Genomic DNA, 20,632 nt, shown 5'->3' with positions numbered 1-20,632 from the left:
GATGTATACAAATAAAATACCATTAAATTTAAACAATTACTAGGTAGCGTCAGATATTGTACTTTTAAGCCCAGAAATGCAAATGGAAATTTGTCTGTAAATTCATATAGCACTTAGGTTATCTGGGTCCTATTAGAACCATTTCATAAAACACACTAGCTTTTGCCATTTTAACCCATAGCATATATAACTCCTACTAATTCTACTTCTCTGGAGAACCCTGACTGATACGATAATCAATCTGAGGTTATATACTTTGCCAACACTAGATAATTTATCCAAAAAATGTTAATTGAGCACCTACTAAATGTGAATATAGTAGACACCAGGATGATTCTGGCTCTTCTATTTTAAAAGGCAGAAATGGACAAAAACCATTAAGCACATTAATATATAGCAAGTGGTGACAAAGCATTAACCACAGGAGAAAAAAAAATTTTGGACAGGGTGTCCTGAGAAGGACTCTGTCTAGGAAGGGACCTTGGAGCCCCATCTGTTGGAAAGTATGGGGCGCAGCCTGCAAGCACCTGGAGGAGGAGTATTCCAACAGGTGGAGTAGGAAGACTCATAGCCCCAAACAGGAAGCACATTTAACCCACGTGGGTGTTGTCATTGCACGCAGGCCTGTAGGTGTATCCCATGGGAAGTACATTGAGCTGCACTCAGGAGACAGGCCCTGTCACTACCCAGCAGCCATGTTATCTTCCGGTCTCTACTTCTAGAAAACTGAAGAATTAGGACCAGATTAGTGATTCTTTCCAAAATACTTGTAGTGGACTTGCATTCTACAACCTCTTCTCAAGGATTTCCAATGTACAAATAAAGACTCTGAGGAACATTCCAGCAAAAGAACTCATGTAACTTCATTTAACCCAATGCTTCTGAACTTATTTGGTCTCAAAACTCTATTTCTGTTATGAATAGAATTTGAGTGCATTGCAAACACTATCAGAAATACCGGACTCTAAGGAGCCAGTTTATCTTTCAGTACTATAGCTGTCTGAATAATGGGAAATGAAATCACACACCCCCGTCACCCCTGTTGTCTAGCTAGCAGGCCCTAGGACTTCAAAAAGAAGGGACTGGAGAGAGAACAACTTTTAAATTTTTTTTTGGCAGTAGAGCCTTTCTGACATATATATTCCTATGTGAAAAAAAAATAATAATAATTACTAAATTCCTATTTTAACCGTCAATAAACAAAGCAGATAAAAATCAGAGATGCCTGGGCTGAAAAAGGTCTGATTTGCTGTGACATCCTCGGCTGTCTGTCCCCATGTGCTGGGATCACACTGCCCTCTAGTGCCTAATACGCAAAGAGAATAAAGCTAAAACTACTACAGAAATCTCTTTAACACTTCCAGCCTCAGAGTGGCCCCAAACTGCTGTTTACTAATCTGTGATTCTCAAAGTGAGGTCCCCAACGGTCAGCACCACCTGGCTACTTGTTAGAAATGAAAATTCTCAGTCTCATCGCCTCCTTGCCAAGACATGCTGAATCAGTAAGTGGGGAAGAGACCCGACAGTTGGTGTTTAAACACCTTCTCCAAATGAGAAGCAAAATCACAGCTCAGCCCATCCTCCACAGGCGGGAGTACCATGTCGCTTTCAATTAAGAAAAAAAAAAAAAAAGAACTTGGAACAGCTCGGTTAACAACCAAAAATTCACAGAGGAGTTTCTCTACCTAGGACTCGTTCAACAATTTTCACTTTATGCCATTCTTTCAGACTCAGTATGAGTTACATCCACTCCAACAATACCACTGGACCCAATTTATCTGTAGCATTGCCATGAATGACAAAAGAAGGTTCTAGAATGAGCCTGTCCCACTTTTCTTTAAAGAAAATTTCTGTAATGGTAATGCCCATCGTAAAACATAGGGTTTGCATTGTGAAGTAGTGGTGAAAACCCTGTAACTCTAACTTGTGTTTAATACATACACAAGATGGTCTTTCCATCATAAGTCTTTTTCCTGGCCTGGCATGCTGGATCTATGCTCTGTTCAGACCAGGCAAACCAAATACGAGTGAATGAATGAGTTAGAACAATTTTACTACAACTACAACAGAACTGGCTTTCTTCCTTCCTTCCTTTTTCTTCCCTCCCCAAAGGCTTCCTGACTACTTGGGGTGACTGAAGTTTCTGTTGGCTAAAAGCACAAACCCAACCAAAGGTGCCCTGAGAACATCAGTCTCCTGTACAAAAGACACCTTCATTACCATGTGGCACACTCATTTCTAAAACTTGATAATTTGATAAAGAAGACAGACTCAGTGAAAAGGAGTGCTGTCATTATTGACATCAGTATCTCAGCAGGAATGTCAATACAAAATAAACTTACCAGCAATGACTAAGCTCTAAAGAAATTTATAAATTTTTATTTAAAAATTACAGTCTGCTTAGGCAGGTGACCTAAAAGAGTGAGGGACTCTTTTATCATTTCTGCAACTCATACAATGAGAACACTTCAGTTTTTTGAACCACTAACTTATGGGGTATAACCAATGTTTATTAGCTAGGTGAAGATATTTATAGGTAGCTATAAAAACGAACTGGGAAATTTCATTCAATATGTAAATAAAGACTCGTTTGTCCTATTTATAGTTAACAATAATGAAAGTATGAATACAAGGAAATCCAGGATAGAACATATTCAATGAAAAATTTTAAAGTGTAATAATATATCATACATTTTGTCCAAATTATCAAAAATTCAAATTACAAGGAGAAGGGAGGGAAAATTAAAATAAGATGAAAACAGAGAAAGAGACAAACCACAAGAGACTCTTAACTCTAGGAAACAAACTGAGGGTTACTAGAGGGGAGGAGGGTAGGGGGTAGGGTAACTGGATGATAGGGATTAAGGAGGGCACGTGACGTGACAAGGCCTGGGTGTTATATCCAACTGCTGAGTCACGGACCTCTACCTCACGAAACTAATAATATACTATATGTTAATTAATTGAATTTAAATTTAAAAAATTTTAAATTAGGTGTATTATAATCAATATCAGCTTCCTAAAGTGGCTGCAAAGCACTACAAAGCTGGGTGGTTTAAAACATCAGAAATTGATTGCCTCTCTCGTAGTTCTGGAGATTAGAAGCTTAGAACTAAGGTGTCCGTAGGTCCCTTCTCCCTCTGAAGGCTGTAGGGAAGAGCCTTCCTTGCCTCTGCCAACTTAAGATGTTTCCTAGCAATACTTAACTGTTCCTTGGTTTGTAGATGTATCATTCCAAACTTTTCCTTTGTTGGCACATGGCCACCTTCTCCCTGTGGGTCTCTGTATCTGTGTCTCTCCTTATGAGCTTCTCACTCATATCGGAATAAAGGCCCACCCTACTCTAGGATGACCTCATCTTAACTAATTATATCTGCAACAACCCTGTTTCCAAGTAAGTTCCATTTTAACGTACTGGAAATTAGGACTTCAACGTATTTTTTGGGTGGGGACATAATTCAACCCTTAACAGTCCATCTTCTGGCCTCCCAAAATTCACATTCACCCCCCACGTACAAAATTACATTCACCCCATTCCTAACATTCCCAAATGTCTTAACTATCCCAGTATTCACTCTAAATCCAGGCTGCCATCTAAATATCATCAATTCAGAGTCCCAAATTTCATCATTTAAATCATATAAGTCACTACGGGTGAGACCCGGGTATGATTCATCCTTTGGTAAAATTCCCCTCCATCTGTGAACCAGAGAACAAGGTATCTGCTTATAAAATACAATTATCATGGCATAGGATAGATATTCTCATTCCAAATAAGAGAAATAGGAAGGGGAAAAGGCAGGTAATGGGTCCCAAGGAAGACTTAAAATCCAGCAGGGCAAGTTCCATTAGATTTCAAGACCTGAGAATAATTCCTTGTGGCTCAATGCTCTGTCCTCTGGGTCTGACAGGCCAGCAGCCTCACCCTATAGGCCTGAGGGGGTCTCATCAGCCCAAACTTCTGCATCTGTGCCTCTGCTCTCAGACTCACTCCCTTTTTTGTTTCATGCCCCTATTAAGCCAAGCTGGTAGTGATTCTACTGGTATAACATTCTCAATTTTATACCAGTAGAATGCAATTCACAGAGGTCCAAGCCATCAGACCAGAGGGTCCTCCACGGAGCTTTCCAGGATAACCCCATCTCCATTCCTGGCTTCTACCAAGATGGTTGATTGGATCCATCAGCCAAACACCTGAGCTCTTTAGCCAGTGATGGTCCAGCCACACTGTTGGCACTCTTTATAAAATATGCTCTCTAGATTGGCTGGGAATCTTACAAGTCACTGGGTGCTGATTCCTTTTTGCTTCGGAGTTCTTCCCCCGATTTTTTTCCTTTCTCTCACATTTTATTATAAGTAGAAAGAAGAAGCCAGGCTGTACCTTCAACACTGCTTGGAACTCTCCAAGCAAAGTTATCTCCAAGCAAAATTCATTGCTTACAAGTTCTACTCTCTTTCCAACAATGAAACATGATTAAACTGTGTTCTTTGCCATTTTACAACCTTTCTTTAGAACCAAATCAACTTTCTTCCAGTGTCCAATAACATGTTTCTCCTTCCCATCTAGGACATCGCCAGAAGCATCTTTATCGTTCATATTTCTAGCAACATTCTGTTCCTGGTGAGATATGTCTTCTCTAAAACAATAGACGCTTTCTCTGTAGCACTCCTCCTCTCTTCTTTCTGAGCCCTCAACAGAAGTGCATATAATGGCAATATTTCTACCAACAATCTCTTCAAGGCATTCTAAATTTTTTTCTATCTAGTATCTCACAATTCTTCCAGCCTCTCCCCATTTTCCAGTCCAAAATCACTTTCACGTTTTTATGTTCGTTACAGCACCACATCACTTCCCAGTACCAAAACTGGTCTCAACAATTCATTAATCCTTGTGATTTCCTGGGTGCGAGGGAACCATGCCATTGAAATGAATCCCTAATCTTACCTGATAGCATCCAAATAGCAAGATGAGTGATATGAACACTGAAAGTCAACTAGAAAGAAATCTGTCTAATCACCATTAAAAATGATGATTTTGGTCAGTGTGTATTAACCAACACAGCTGGTTAGAAAGGGCAGAGCAAGGTTCAGATGGAAAATGTTGACATGGAAAGCTGACTTAAGTCATCTAGATTTAAAAAAAAAAGAACACACACACTTTAATACTGAGTCATGGTGAGCTGGAATATAGAGATCATTTTCTCCTAATTCTTTAAAAAGTATTTCCAGTAAATGTTCACTAATTTAGACAAGAATCTAAATGAATTTAGTAAAACATTTAAATGGAGAAGTATAAGTGTGGACAGCATGTGTTTCAAGCAAACCCTAACTAAATTGATTATGTTCCCTTTATGGCAAACCGTAAAGGTCTGATTAAAAGACGTTGATCTCATATGTAAGTTAGTATTTATAAAGGGCTTTCAGACAATTTAATTCCTTAAAGAAATAGTTTTCCTCGCAATCTTAAATTGTAAACTTACTCTTTTGGTGTCTTCTTATTCTCTTAAATTAATTTTGAAATTATTCCTACATTGTGTACTGATGATCAATAATTCAACTTACGTGGGTCTAACATTATGAGCTGTTACTTTATCAGGGATTCATTGGTGGTGTGATTTCCTGGGTCACTGGGACTAGACCAGACTCTCAAAGAAAGGCCAGGGAAAGACACTGGTATTTACTGTATTAGGCAGTACCCTGAGTCGTCTCCTGTTGACCTCATGTACTCTTCACAAATAATAAAGTAGATCACTGTTACCTTCTTTTAATCAGTGGGGCTCAGAGAGGCAAAGGAATTTGACTAAGTTCAGCCAGCTATGTTAAGTACATCAGAAGGTCCACATCGCAGTAATAGCTGGGATACTTATTAAATGCCCACCCACTCATGGCAGTGCACCTGCTCCTCAAACAGCAAGGGCCCCGAAGCTGCAGAACTCCCCTCCTGAAACACCTGGGATGGACCTGTGTCCTGAAATGGAAGCCCACTGTGTTCAGTGCACCCAACGTCCTCCTCCAGAAGACTAGAAATTTACATTTTGACATAACTAAGCAAATCAGGGCCTTTGTTTGGTAACTTTTTAACTAATTTCCAACAACCTTAGAAGCAACAGGTTAAAAAACAACTAAGAAATATCACCTGCTTGAACTATTAAAATCACACCACTAGAGTAACCTGAGATTGTAAATTCAGTATTTGCCTCTTTTTTAAAGCTATAACCCCACCATTAGTTTTAAAAAGAGGAAAATGCCTTGGAATTAGAAAAGGAGGTCTAAGGAAGGAATGTTTGCAACTATCATGTTGGTTTCTTCACTCCCGTCAGTCTCAGCGGAGACCACATATCAGGAAATAGCACATGCCTCGTGGTTTCAACATTCTTCACATTAGTTTTCCACAGGCCATAAGGAAAGCCCTTCAATTCAGAGGGGCTATGCAGGCAGAGCACCACAGAGAAATGAAAACGCAGGGTCCTTTTGCAGTGAGGATACCAGCAGGGGGCCAACTTGGATCCCGTCCTGAGAGGAGCCCTCCCGATGTCACATTCGAGAGGATTTGTTCTGGCTGTTTCTCCCCATGCTCACTTGTCACGTGAATCTTCCCATGGTGGTGGTAACGGATTCCGTATTCTAGTCAGACCAACAAATCCACCCATCTTGAGTTCAACACTCTTCGACAAACCGGCTGCCAACATCTGAGGTGGAAAGGGAAGTTACCCACCTGCCCAGATGAGGACAACTGGGACCTCAGCCCCTTAAGAAACTGTGTCCAGGGGTCACACAGCTCAAAAGGTGTAGTCCAGATTTGAATTTCTCAACTGCAAAAGCCGTGTTCTTCTCACCAGGAAATCCTCGTTTCATTGATCCAAAGCTATTTTCATGATAACCTCCAGGGGCATCTGAGGGCTCAGTTGGTTAAATGACTGACACTTGGTTTCAGCTCAGGTCATGGTCTCAGGGTCCTGGAATTGAGCCCCACATTGGGCTCCATGCTCAGCGGGGTGGTGGTGGGGGTTCTGCCTGGGATTCTCTCCCTGCCCCCTCTCAAATAAATAAATAAATTTTGGGGGGGAAAAAAAGTAACCTCTATGTTCTTTTTTTTTTTAAGATTTTATTTATTTATTTGACAGAGGGAAAGATGATAAGTAAGCAGAGAGGCAAGCAGAGAGAGAGAGGGAAGCAGGCTCCCCACTGAGCAGAGAGCCAGATGCAGGGCTCAATCCCAGGACCCTGAGATCATGACCTGAGCTGAAGGCAGAGGCTTAACCCAGTGAGCCACCCAGGCACCCCAAACTTCCATTTCTTGAAAAGCAAACAGTGGCTTGTATTTCCTACTCCAGAGAACAACTTTAAGTAATTAGAAAACTTGGGAAATATCTCCTTATTATTATTTGAATTGTTCTGGTCAGTTAGAAACCATGTTTGGCCCAATGGCTGTACTTTGAACAAACATTTCCAGGAGAATTTTGATGTGTGAGATTGTGTGTTAGACTCAGTGACAAAAATGAATCCCTGCATCCTGCCCCCCTAACTGCCAGGCTAACAAACAGATGTGCACGTCAAAGGCACCTCAGTGTCTTCCAAAGACATGCCTTCCACAGAACGCATAGTGTGTGCTTACTGACTGGCATTGTTCTAGCTTGTAGTAATGTGTGTAATCTTCACAACACGAGGTAGATATCATCATCCCCACTTTACAGATGAGAAATCTGAGGTACTGAAGAGGTCGGTAACTTGCCATAGTTTACAAGCTTGTAATTAGCAGGAAGAATTTGGACCTTACTGACTCCAGAGCCCTGCCCTTGACCGTCAGGGCACCCTGCTTTGTCAGGGCTGTGACTGAGAGGAAGCATAGATGAAGGAGGGAGAGAAGCTGGAGAGGGTCTGGAAGCTTCAGGGAGGAAACGGTCAATGACTGAGTGAGTGACGTTCTCTCAGAGCAGTCAACTGCCTCCCTAAGGGCTACACGTATCTTCCCTCAGCAGACTTTCAGGCTTAACCTCCTGAACTTAAGTTCTCACGTTTCAGTATTAACAATGTAAGCGGAACAGGAACAGAGCAAGTGCTAAGTATTACCTCACAGAAATACTTTTAAGTCCTGTTGAATTTCATGCATGATGCCATGTTGTCTAGATGTCATGGAGTTCTTCTGAAGAGATATTAAAAACAAATCAAGTCACCTGGGTGGATGACAATGCAAATCTGTGGAGGTTTCTTACGCTAAACCAAGGTTCACCTTGAGTTTGATTCTTAGAAAAAGCAAGGGGTCTATCTGCTTTATAAATCTTCACTCCCCAAAGGCTATTTTATTCACCATTTTAAAGCACTCATTAAAATGAATTTCCAGTTCATCAGCTGCTACAGGGTAATAGGCTCATGACAGGGGGGCATGAAGCAGATGTTTGCTTAGCAACTATGTTTATCAAAATTCCACCAATCTTATCTTATGCCCAAGATTTCTGCCTGAGGAGAAATTCCCTGACTCCTTTCTACTGAAAAAGATTACAGGAGAAACCCACTGGCTTGCGGTACTGGGGAGTAAATTTTCCTCAGTGACCCTGCCACTCCAGCTGAGATGAAACTTAACCCCTTTACTGCAGTGTTTTCAGGTAACCATTAGTTTTCTCTTTAAACCAAAAAATCCAAAGACAAGACTCAAGTCCCTGTATTTTGACCTGTGATATGTGTATTTACTGTCACACAATTTTCTTTTTGTCATTTTTAAGACCATAGGACAAATGGAGCATGGGGAAAAGAACACAAGTTTTATGAAAAGAAACCATCAATCTTCGGACTTCCTTTTTTCTCCAATAGTCCAACCATCCATGAATTGTTGCCGGACATCACCAAGCAATTCCTGGGTTTTCCCCACAGTAAACCTCTGCTGCTTTGGATTTTTCTCAATGATGAAACCATCAGAACCATTTGTCGTACCTTATTTAGCAGGACCAGATAAAAATATAAGCCTCAGTGTGGTAAGTTTACTAACATGCTTATCTTAGATTTATGTCTTGTTAGAACCAATGTCTAAAGCCTTGGGTGGGAGCAAAGTATCAACACTTCTTACAATCTCAAAGACGAACAAATGGGCCTTCATGATTTCTGTGTATTTGTCATTTAAAATATAAAACTCTTTGCTACCTCACAAATGGGGTGAGTTCAAAACAACCTTTGAGCTGCATAAAAACAATACTCCTGGATGTCATTGATTATTATTATGAATCTAAAATAAAGCAGCCATACCTAGATATAAGCACAAACCTTAGAGGATAGTATAAGATTTACAGGGGAAAAATTGGGAAAAAGCATATGAAAAAATCCTCTGAAGATTTTTTTTTCCTCTTTATGTGTAAATATGAAGGCTATTGTTGGCTTTTAGTCAGGTCATAGGATCTAATCCTAAGGAGCCTATGAGTCAGTGTTTCCCAAAGCATGGTCCGTCGACCCACGCAAGAGCACCACCTGGGTAACTTGTTAGAAATGTTCATTTTCAGGCCCCACCCCGGATCTACTGAGTCTAAATGTCTGGTTTTTAATAGACCTTCCAGGTAAGTCGGCTACACGCTAAAATTTAAGAACCTTCCCTTTAATCACTAAACAATAACAAGATCAGACAAAGCACTGTATCGATTCAATTTCCTTAGGGAAAAAATGTCGCACCCATTTTTACGGGTTGGTTATTCAGCAGATGGGTCATTACAATTATATCTCCTTTGGCCTCCCTTTCCTGAAAAACATCCTCATGTCCCTACTGGACACCAAGGAAAGTCTTCCCTCTAAACCCATCCACCATTTTCCTTCCCAGTTAAAAAGGTACATGCCAATCATGAATGCCAGTAGGTGCAGATAGGTTTGTCTGGGAGATACCCCTGGACTGGATTTAGAGTCCAGAGACGGTCCCTAAAAACAGATCTGGAACATAGCTTTTCCCGGGTTAGTGACTACCTGATGTCGGGAAGAGCCAGAATGAAGTTCTACCAAACTATAAGAACACTTAGGTAGAAGGTGACCTGAGAACTCAAGGAGTCAGGGCATAGTTTATGTCAAAACACACTCTCGGGCTCAGTAAGTTGGCAGGTTTACATCAGTGATCTGGGACCCTGGGATCTGAGAAGGATTTAAGGGGTTCTACCCCAGCCTTCTTTACATCATCTCCCACCCACTATAGATTCAGCTTATAGAAGCTAAAATAATTATGTTCTATTGATGGGCTCAGATGATTTGCTGATACCACCGACTCCTTCCTGGAAAACTGTGGCCAAAGCTGACTTAAACAAGAAAAATAATAACTGGTTTCTCGTGGCTCCTCCAAAGCAGCTCAAAAGAGTAAGGCCAAGAATGCGGAAGAACAGAAGACAGACTAGCATTCCTTCTGATATTCGGTCTTGAACTGGTCATTTGTCCTATGTGTTCCTGATGACCCAGATGATCTCTTGATGGTCTGCACATACTGATGTGGATCACAGGCAAATATGGTTAGGTTCTGTCAGTACCGAAACATTCTTTTTAACCTTATTGAAGAAGAGTCAACTATTTTAAAAGGAGAGGCAACAGCACGTGAGCAGTCCGACACTGCCCTAGGGAAAGCTGGTAAGCCTAACATATGCATTATGGCCTCTTTCCCAGCCTCAGTGGCTTATGCAGATGATACTCCATTTTAAAATGTAAGAAGCAGGTAACTAAGAACAATAACTGCTCTTTCTCTATACTGGAGGGGGGAACCCACATGTTAGGAATATCCATGATTTGGGCCATTTGTTTTCCTTGAATTTCCATTTCCCATGACTTTCCATTGTATTGTCAGAAACTCATGTGAAGTATCAAATTGATGTGGGCCAAGCAATGTGTCTTAGCATGGATACATGTCCTTTGGATAATATATTATGTCAGAGATCTATGGTGTATTTCACTTCCAGTGCTTTGGTCCTTATGCCCCTCCCTTGTTTAACCTTACAGATCACAAATGAGATCTTCCCAATCTGGACATACTCTTACCTGGTGCTGCTGCTCCCTGTGCTCGTCCTGACCGATTATGTCCGCTACAAACCAGTCATCATCCTGCAAGGAGTCAGCTTCATCATCACCTGGCTGTTTCTTGTATTTGGCCAAGGATTAAGAGCCATGCAGGTGCTAGAGTTCTTCTATGGGATGGTCTCCGCCACCGAGGTGGCGTACTATGCCTACATTTACAGCGTGGTCAGCCCCGAGCACTACCAGAAAGTGAGCGGCTACTGCAGAAGCATCACGCTGGTGGCCTACACAGCGGCCTCAGTGCTGGCCCAGCTCCTGGTGTCCCTGGCCAGCCTCTCGTACTTTTGCCTCAACGTCATATCCTTGGCCTCCGTCTCTGTGGCCTTTCTTTTCTCACTTCTCCTACCAATGCCTAAAAAGAGCATGTTTTTTCATGCAAAACCCAGCACAGGGGCTTCTCCAAAACCAAGAGGAAGAGATGCTTTCTTAGAGGAACCTCAAAAGGGTCACAAACCACTCTACCAAAAAATATTCACCTTTTCAAGGAATCTGGATGATGGTTCGTTAAGCACTCCAAAGCCGGAAAACATAACTTTGACGGGTTTTGTGCAGTGGTTCCAAGATCTGAAGGAGTGCTACTCCTCAGAGCAACTTTTTTACTGGTCCCTGTGGTGGGCCTTCTCCACAGCAGGTTTTAATCAGGTTTTGAACTATGTTCAAATCCTGTGGGATTACAAGGCACCGTCCCAGAGTTCTACAATCTATAATGGAGCAGTAGAAGCCCTTGCAACCTTTGGAGGTCAGCATACCAGACTTAATCTTTTCAGAGCAGTTATTGTTCTTAGTGCAAGAAATATAGTCTTCCAAATCATAGTCTTAGATTCATTGTACTGACTTCAATACTAAAAACCAAATACTCTGAAAAAAAAAAAGAGCTTTAACACAAAATTTAAAAGAGGCAATGAATATAAGGGAAGATTGATGAAGTTATCCATGGAAAATAAAGTTTTGCCTACCCCCTAGAAACAGGGACTGCAAATTTCTGTCCCACTGGCCAAACCTGGTTTGGCCATAAAAAGTTGAATGGTTTAAGGTTAAGCTACCAAATCACTTTCCTCTCTAATTGCTCTCTAATTCTAATTGATAAACTGTGGTTTGCAAACTATTAACAGAGGTGGGCAAACAATGGCCCAAGACCCATGAAAGCTAATAATTTTTACATTTTTCATGGGTTGTAAGGGAAAAAATAATATATGCCAAGGTCTGTAAAAATAATAAATCAACCAAATAAAAACAAAGAAGGCTATGTAGTCTGCAAGCCTAAAATATTTACTCTTTGGCCCTTTATAGAATACAGATTTTGAAATCAAATGTAGTGGATTTCTGACCAGCATTTTTAAATCAAAGAACAGAATAGAAAATTTAGAATAGAATAGAATACAGAGCACAGCAGCTTATAGGGATAAGGTCTGTTTTGTGAAAACTGTTTACATACAAATATGTATGTACTGGTGGACATATAAAACATATTTCTTTTTTTCGGGCTATGGTTAAAGAAGTTTGAAAGCTACTGTTCTATGAGCTACTTTATCATTCAAAGGTTCCTTTTGAGACAACTCAAATAATTTATTTATATCTTTCCTTAACTCTACATGCAGAGATTTGCCAAAACTTGTTGCCTTCTGATTAAGATTATTTTCTCTACTCAGCTTTCCCCATTCCCTATTATATCCAGATTTTTTCTGAAATAATAGTGAATCAAAACAGGATTCTTGGGGTGCCTGGGTGGCTCAGTGGGTTAAGCCGCTGCCTTCGGCTCAGGTCATGATCTCGGAGTCCTGGGATCGAGTCCCGCATCGGGCTCTCTGCTCAGCAGGGAGCCTGCTTCCTCCTCTCTCTCTGCCTGCCTCTCTGCCTGCTTGTGATCTCTCTGTCAAATAAATAAATAAAATCTTAAAAAAAAAAACAGGATTCTTATAATCTTACATCCCATTTCTTCTCCACAGCTAGCTTATTGTATTACCTTGTATACTGTTCTCTCTGGTCTTTTCTACACAATATACTTCCATTCATTTGACATTAGTAAGAAGCAGTAAGAATTGTGTCTCTCCACAGTAGCTCTTAACAAATAGCAATCTTTGAGTGTGGAGAAAATGGCAGCGGGAGACAAAGAGTGCTAGGAAAGGAGGAAGGCAGGGTGTGACATGTTGGGAGAGGCAGGACCTCCAAGAGGCTATGTGTGTTCCTGAGTATTTATTCCTTCTCCTGGAGCTGACTGGTTAAGTGTTTGCTTCAGCCTTATTTACCTATTGATGGATTTCTGATACTGCATTTTGTGCCGCAGGAAAGAGGCAGCGAGACTGAGTGACCCTGAGAAGATCTCTGGGAGAATGAGGGTTTCCAGTTTCTGCTACAGGATTCCCCCTCAACCCCATCCTGGGCTTTCGACTTTCGAAAACTTCCCTCCTGGCTGAGAAGCTACCGTGGTTTGGGGATTCTCAGATTCTTGTCCGCAGACTCTTCCTTTTTCCCAGAACATATTCTGTGAAGTTTAAAATCCTTTTCCAAAGAAAATGAGGTGAAGAGGAGGGAAGATGGGTTGACACAGGGTTAATCCTCTAGAGTTTGAAGGGTAGAGCCCAGAGCTGTCTTTGAAGTGAGCCCAACAACGCACATGGTTTTTCCTGATATAACAAAGCTTTCACATCAAATAAGACTTTGAAGATATTATTTTTGAAGTTGGGGTGTTCCACACCCATATATTTATTGAACATTTCAGGGTCCATTGTTGAGATAATATTCTTCTCACTTCCCTTTCTAAAAATTCCATTTTGACTCCTAGAAACCTGTTCTAGGATTTGTTTACCTTAGACTCTTTTCCTCTCTAAGGACTTGCTCCTTGGGAGAAGGGAGAAAACAATCTTCTCTTTAGATAATGTACCCTTACTGAAGGCATGTGTAGGAAAGGTAAAATGTGCATAAAATTCATTCTTTAAAAGCTCCCCAAACACAATTTTTCCTTAGTCTCTTTGTGATTTCAAGAACCCTAATTAGTGTCAAATTTTTAGGCAGAAACCAGGTGAAGTAGACTGGTTTGCTGACCTAATGCCTTATGTAAATTAAGCCATGTCTTTAAGAAAGAAAGCTAAGGGTAGCAAGAAACCTGACAACTGATTACTTCATTCACAGCACGTTGTAGGAACATATTATATGTACACCCATATAATACATATCATCACATGAATATGTCCCGGGGGTATGTCTTGTGACTACATGTAGGGCTTGGGTCAGAGTTTCTCATCCCCAGCAATACTGACATTTTGGGCAGGGAAATTCTTTGTCCTGGGGGGCTGTCCTGTGCTTTGTAAGATGTTCCACAACATCATCGGTCCCAACCCACTAGATCCCCTTAACATACCACCACCAGCACCACCCCACACCCCTGACAAGTCATGACAACCAAAATTGTCTTCAAATACTGCCATGTCTCCCTTGAAGGACAAAAACACCTTTGTGAGAACCACTAGGTTACGATTAGTTTAAATTTGAGTTAAGGTCAGCATTTCTACAATTCTGTCACACACTATTAAAATGAAAAATTGATACATCTCATTTCTCCAGTAGGCTATATTATTTTCAAGAGCAAGGAGCCAATGTTTACCACCATATTTTCTCACAGAGAAGCTCAGAAACATTTGATGAGTGAGTAGGTGAATAAATGAGTCAACAAAGAGGGGAATGATTAAACCAACAAATGGGGGAAGTGTATAGAGAGAATTCTTAAAAAGAAGATAGTTATGTTTTAGGGATTTGAGGGAATTTTTAAATTGATGTTATAGAGAAGATAGAGAAAACAGGGATAAGGACAGAGAGAGAGAGAATCCCTTCTTGCTAGAACATCTGTTATGCGGCACAGAGGAGGACATGGTAGCAAGGGCTGGCATTCAGTCTGAAGAACCTGGTGCCTCACTTGGTCACCAAGTGTTCACAACTGACTGTTCCTTCCACGGTGCTTTTTCTTGACTGAACTTGAGTCAGGCTCGTCTCCTTATTACAGACCCCTTACATTCTGCTTGCCCCAATTCTGAGTAAACACAACACGAGGTGGAATGTGCCCCAGCCCCCATCATCTTCTGAAAATGGACCGCAGCAGGACACTTTCCTGTCAGTCTCCACTGATCGTTTCCCCTTCCTTGTCCAGCTTCCTCTCCAAAGATCCCATTTATGGCTGCTTGCCCTACAGTGAAGGATTATACTATAAAAGTAAACCCTTTTTCTGTTTGATTTTTTTTTTTTTTATTTATTTGTCAGAGAGAGGGAGAGAGAGCGAGCACAGGCAGACAGAATGGCAGGCAGAGGGAGAAGCAGGCTCCCTGACGAGCAAGGAGCCCAATGCGGGACTCGATCCCAGGACGCTGGGATCATGACCTGAGCCGAAGGCAGCTGCTTAACCAACTGAGCCACCCAGGCGCCCCTTTCTGTTTGATTTTAAGATGCTTGCAGATTTTGGCAATCAGAGTGTCCTTCCTATTGCAATTCTTTTTTCTAAATAAAGCCTCCCCCTATCAAAGTCTGGATTTGTTTTTGTTTGACACCAGGTTTCTGAACCCAAGTTTTATCTTCTGCAAAGGGAAGAAGAAAGGAAAAAGTGGCCTCTCTGGGGCCATTCCAGTCTGTGATTTATGGAGACCCAAATTCAGTTGGTCTATTTCAAACTTTAAGAGAAAAAGATATGCACACTTCCCAGAGGTGGATCAAGTGACTGTCATTCAATCAGAGTTCATGATTGGTCAACATTTTTTTTTTAACATAGCCTGGAAATGCTTCAGTGCCCATCCAGTGTGAATTTTAACAAAACATCATCCTACTTTGTATGTGTGGAATGACAAGATGTAATATATATTGATTCCTTCCTTTCCAGGGGCTCTGGCAGCCTTCACAGCAGGCTGTGTGAAAGTCAACTGGGATCTCCTGGGAGAGATGGCCCTGGCAATGTTCTCAGCAGTGGATGCAGGTTCTCTACTTCTCATGCATTACACAAATAATATTTGGGTGTGCTACGCTGGTTTCGTGATATTCAAGTCAAGTTACATGCTTCTCATAACGATAGCAGCGTAAGTATTTGTCATTTCTTTATCTAAATCTCAAGCAACAGAACAGGTTTCTTTATTTATTCTTCTAGTTCTTCTGAATAGCATTTGCAATGTTATATTTAATGCTTAATATAAGAGACAACAACGATATTCCTATTTTAACAGACTTTCTCCTGGAACTTGATTAAGGTTATTAATCAGGCAAAAAAAATTCAAAGTTCTCATAATAAATAGCAATATGCTCTGAGGTTTTGATTTTTTATATTTTTTATTGTATTTATTTAACAGAATAATTTTATCAATTTTTTTCATTTATAGCCCTCCTTTTTTTTAATTTGGTAAAAACATGTAACATGAGTTCTATCTCTCTTTGCAGACTTTTAAGTGCACACTGCAGGATTGTTATCTGTAGGTACAATACTGTACATCAGACTGCTAGAACCTATTTATGATACATAACTGAAAGATACGTATTTATACACATTAAATAGCAACTTAATTTTCCTCTTCACGCAGCCCCTAGAAACTACCATTCTATTCTTCCTTCTATGAATTTGATTATTTTAGACAACTCATATCAGTGGAATCATGCAACATATGTCCTTCTATGACTGAAACATTTCATGTAGCTTACTGTACCCAATATGCATCCATGTTGTCCCATATTGCAGGATTTCCTTTTTTTTTTTTTTTAAGGCTAAATTATAGTCGGTTGTACGTATATACCACATTTTCTTTATTCATTAATCCATCTACAGACGTTTAGGTTGTTTCCACATCTTGGTTATTATGAATAGCAGTATAATGAACATGGGAGTGCTCTCATTTCTTCTAGGTCCTGATTTCAATTATTTTCAATAAATACTCAGAAGTGGGAATTTCTGGATTGTATGGTAGTTCTATTTTTAATTTGTTCAGGGACCTCCATACTGTTCTCCATAATGGCTGTACCATTTTGTATTCCCACCAACAGTGTACCATAGTTCTAATTTCTCCAATTTGATTTTGTTTTATTTATTGATATGTGATTGTATCTAATTTTGACTCGGTTTAGTTTTCACCCCCTACTTGCTTGAATAATCATAGCACATCTGTTTCTTTTTGAAACAAATTATCAAATAGTCTCAGAGCAGCTGTAGAACTGAAGCTGTTCTATAAAACTACATATAAAAATAAGAAACATTAAATCATACAGTAGTTTAAAGATAGGGAATATTTTATCTCGGTTAATTAGAATAGAAAGAAAATGAGCTAAGGAAGTGATGAATGTTGCCTAGAGAATGCCTAAAAAAGGACTAGGTAGGTATTGCTCATAATTTCCTGTGTGGCAGTATGTTTAATTTTAATTAGGAAGTTGATCAAAGACAAAGCAAACATCTAAAAATATTTTCCTTGACCTAACATCAGCTGTATAATCTTGGACATGCTATTTGGCCTTAAATTTTTCTTAGAGACCTATGGAACACAAAAAACTATATCAATATATGCATTATGAAGTCCCAGAAGAAGTGAACATAAAGGAGAAAAAAAGTGTTGTGATAATGGTGAGAAAGTTCCCAGATTTGATCAAAAGCATTAATCATATATTCAAAAAATGCATGAACATTCATTTAAAACATTAATTTGTACATTCAAGAGGCTCACCCATGAACTCCATGTAACTTACAATTGAGTTTCTATCTACCAGTTTGTTGTTTACTATTTGTCCCACCTTTCATTTGCCTTTATTCCTCTTTTGAAGTTAATTGAGTTTTCATTTTTAATTCCATTTTTCTTGTTTTTCTTGGCTAAGTCTTTATGTTTTTAGTGGGATTAGATTTTTAACTCATCAGTTTTTGTTAAATTAATACTATACCACTTTGTGTGTAAATACTTTACAGCAACATAATTCCATTTACTCCCTGTGCCTTCTACTGTTTTAGAGATTTTACTCCAGTTTCTGTTATAAACCCTACAATACATTATTAGTCTATTTACTTTAAACAGGAAAACAATTTTTTAATTAGGACCAAAAAAATAATCTTTTATATTTACTCATAGATTTACAATTCCTAATTCTTCTCATTTCTTTCTGTAGGTCCATGTTTCCATCTGCTATTGATTCCCCGGGCCTGAAAACTTATTTTATTTTTTTTAAATATTTTATTTATTTATTTGAGAAAGAGAATGAGAGAGAGGGAGCATGAGAGGGGAGAGGTCAGAGGGAGAAACAGACTCCCCACTGAGCAGGGAGCCTGATGTGGGACTCGATCCTGGGACTCCAGGACCATGACCTGAGCTGAAGGCAGTCACTTAACCAACCGAGCCACCCAGGCACACTGAAAACTTATTTTAACATTTCTTTTAGTACAAGCCACCTGGTGACAATTTTGCTCAAATTTTATTTATTTGAAAATACATTTTATGTCATTTTAAAGTATATTTTTGCTGATTAGAATTCTAAGTTGATAGTGTTTTTTCCCCCATTCAACACTTTAAGTGTTTATTATTATTCCATTGTCTTCCAGCTTGCCTTAAGGAGTTTGTTGTCATTCTCATTGTTGTTCTTCCTCTAAATGTGATGATAATTTTGCTTTTGGCTATTTCTAAGATTTTCTATTTTTATTTTATTTTCAGCAGCTTTACTATACTTATGTTTTCTTTATGGAATAGTATGATTTTTGGCTTGCCCTGTTATTTTCTTATTGTTATTTTAGTCTTTCCTGACCATCAACATCTTAACAAGGAGATCTCTATCTTCCCCCACTTTTATTTTAGAAATTATTTGAAAGGTTTCATTTTCTCTCAGCAGTCTAACTTTTGATTTGGAAAAGGAACTTAAGTCAAACCTAAATTAGTTTGATTTAATGCTCAATGGCTACATTTAGGAAGATGGAGACCTTGCAAATAAGTAAAAAAAATTTTTTCAGTTATTTTTACTGTTGTTGACCACAGCTTTCATATAGTGAAAAAGTAAAAAGTATATTATTCTTGAATATTTCAGAACAGATTGGTTCACAGCCATCTGCATATTTATTGCATACTGTGAAGCGAGTCAATTTGCTCTACTAAAGAAACAAATAGGAAATTTTGAAAAAAAATTGTAAGATTAACTGTCAGAATATGAGATGGTTTAGGAAAAAACAAACAACCCAAATGTTTTGATGTTTTGAGAAATTCTCAGAATGATTTATTATACACATGAGGAAGCAAGGGTTAAACTATAGGAATAGTAAGAATGCTAAGATTCTGAGAGGCCATGAAGATGGAACTCATATTTTGATTGTCAGGGTTTTCCCAGACAGTATGATCAGAGCATTCTACATAAAGCTCAATGATCATCTTTCATCTAATATGTCAATTCAGTCAGATGACTGATAACCTTAGTGAAAAGGGGTATTATTTTAGATGTAATTAACTTTGGTTACATTAATTAAATTATCTAATTACTGGGCAGGACTCAACAAATAGTATCTTAGTGTTAGGATACACACTCACAGGGGAGTGGGGAAGAGAACTTGACCTCAAATATCCACGAAATTTGGTGCTAAATGAAATTATCACTCCCATGTCCAACTTCAGAATACTAATAGAATATAATTTTCTCTGTAGGTGAATCCAGTCTCTGTAACCTCACTTACATCTTTTTACTACTCTAACTTCTAAGAAACTTTTAAAATAAATTTAGCATGTGTAGGATAAGTGTATTTCTAATGCAAAGGATTAGAGTTCAGATTTGGAAGATTCTAATTCTAAATTCTAAATTCTAAGGTGATTGACCATCCATGGTTTCAACCATCATGTGATACAAGAAGTTCATATAAAAAAATCTGATTATTCTACAGAAGAAGATATTTACTTCATATTTCTGTTTCATGACAAAAGTGATAAATTTAATTAATATTAGTCAAAGCCGTTATCTGGGTCCAGTTAAGTATTCCCTGTTGGAGTGAAAGTAGAATCACGCTCGTGCACTGGTATGCCCATGAAGTCCCTGCTTCATAATGAACATTTGGTTAGCATTTCTGGAAAACAACAACAACAATAACAATAAGCAAGGGGTACCTGGGTGACTCAGTCTGTTAGGCATCTGCTTTCAGCTCAGGTCATGATTCTGGGGTCCTGGAACCAAGTCCTATGTCAGGCTCCCTGCTCATCGGAGAATCCACTTCTCTCTCCCTCTCCCTCTGTCCCTTTTCCTGCTCATGTTCTCTCTCTCTCAAATAAATAAAATCTTAAAAAAAAAAAAAAACTACGAACAAATGCAATAATATAACATTAAAAAAACTTTAGGCTATTGAATTTTTGGGGGGGCAAAAAGCAATGTTTTTCTTTGCTTTATAAATTGTTCCTATGACTTCCTTTAACATACAGGGTAAATGGATAAATTGAATCCCACAATGCCATAATATATGGAACATAAATGATCAAATAAAATTTCAAAGTGATTCTATCTTTAAATTACAGACTATCTTACAGGCTTATCTGTATTTAGTGTTAATTGCCTAACAGAACATGAATACAATTCAGTTCCCAAGAATTTATTAGCCCTGAGCAGTGTACTCAGCATGGTAGATTTATGCCTATGTAAAATG

The 20,632-nt window shown here is 39.2% G+C and overlaps 1 protein-coding gene across 9 annotated transcripts in view; it reads left to right on the top strand.

Annotated features, from left to right (window-relative positions):
• SLC19A3 (solute carrier family 19 member 3) overlaps nucleotides 1–20,632 on the top strand; it is a 66,386-nt gene that overhangs the window by 34,613 nt on the left and 11,141 nt on the right. For 6 of the 9 annotated variants that reach the window (XM_047721603.1, XM_047721607.1, XM_047721608.1 and 3 more), the window contains 3 exons: nucleotides 8,809–8,969; nucleotides 10,951–11,764; nucleotides 15,887–16,079. In XM_047721603.1, the coding sequence (XP_047577559.1) occupies nucleotides 8,820–8,969; nucleotides 10,951–11,764; nucleotides 15,887–16,079 (1,157 nt within the window). In that variant the 5' untranslated portion in view covers nucleotides 8,809–8,819. Of the gene's footprint in view, nucleotides 1–7,756; nucleotides 7,914–8,808; nucleotides 8,970–10,950; nucleotides 11,765–15,886; nucleotides 16,080–20,632 lie in introns of all 9 variants that reach the window. The other 3 variants (XM_047721593.1, XM_047721592.1, XM_047721605.1) reach the window with 2 other exon arrangements.

Source organism: Lutra lutra, chromosome 3 (assembly GCF_902655055.1).
Source record: "Lutra lutra chromosome 3, mLutLut1.2, whole genome shotgun sequence".
Classification (NCBI taxonomy): Eukaryota; Metazoa; Chordata; class Mammalia; order Carnivora; family Mustelidae; genus Lutra; species Lutra lutra.
Note: the sequence above shows the minus strand (reverse complement) of the source record. Positions and strands in the feature narration are given on the sequence as shown.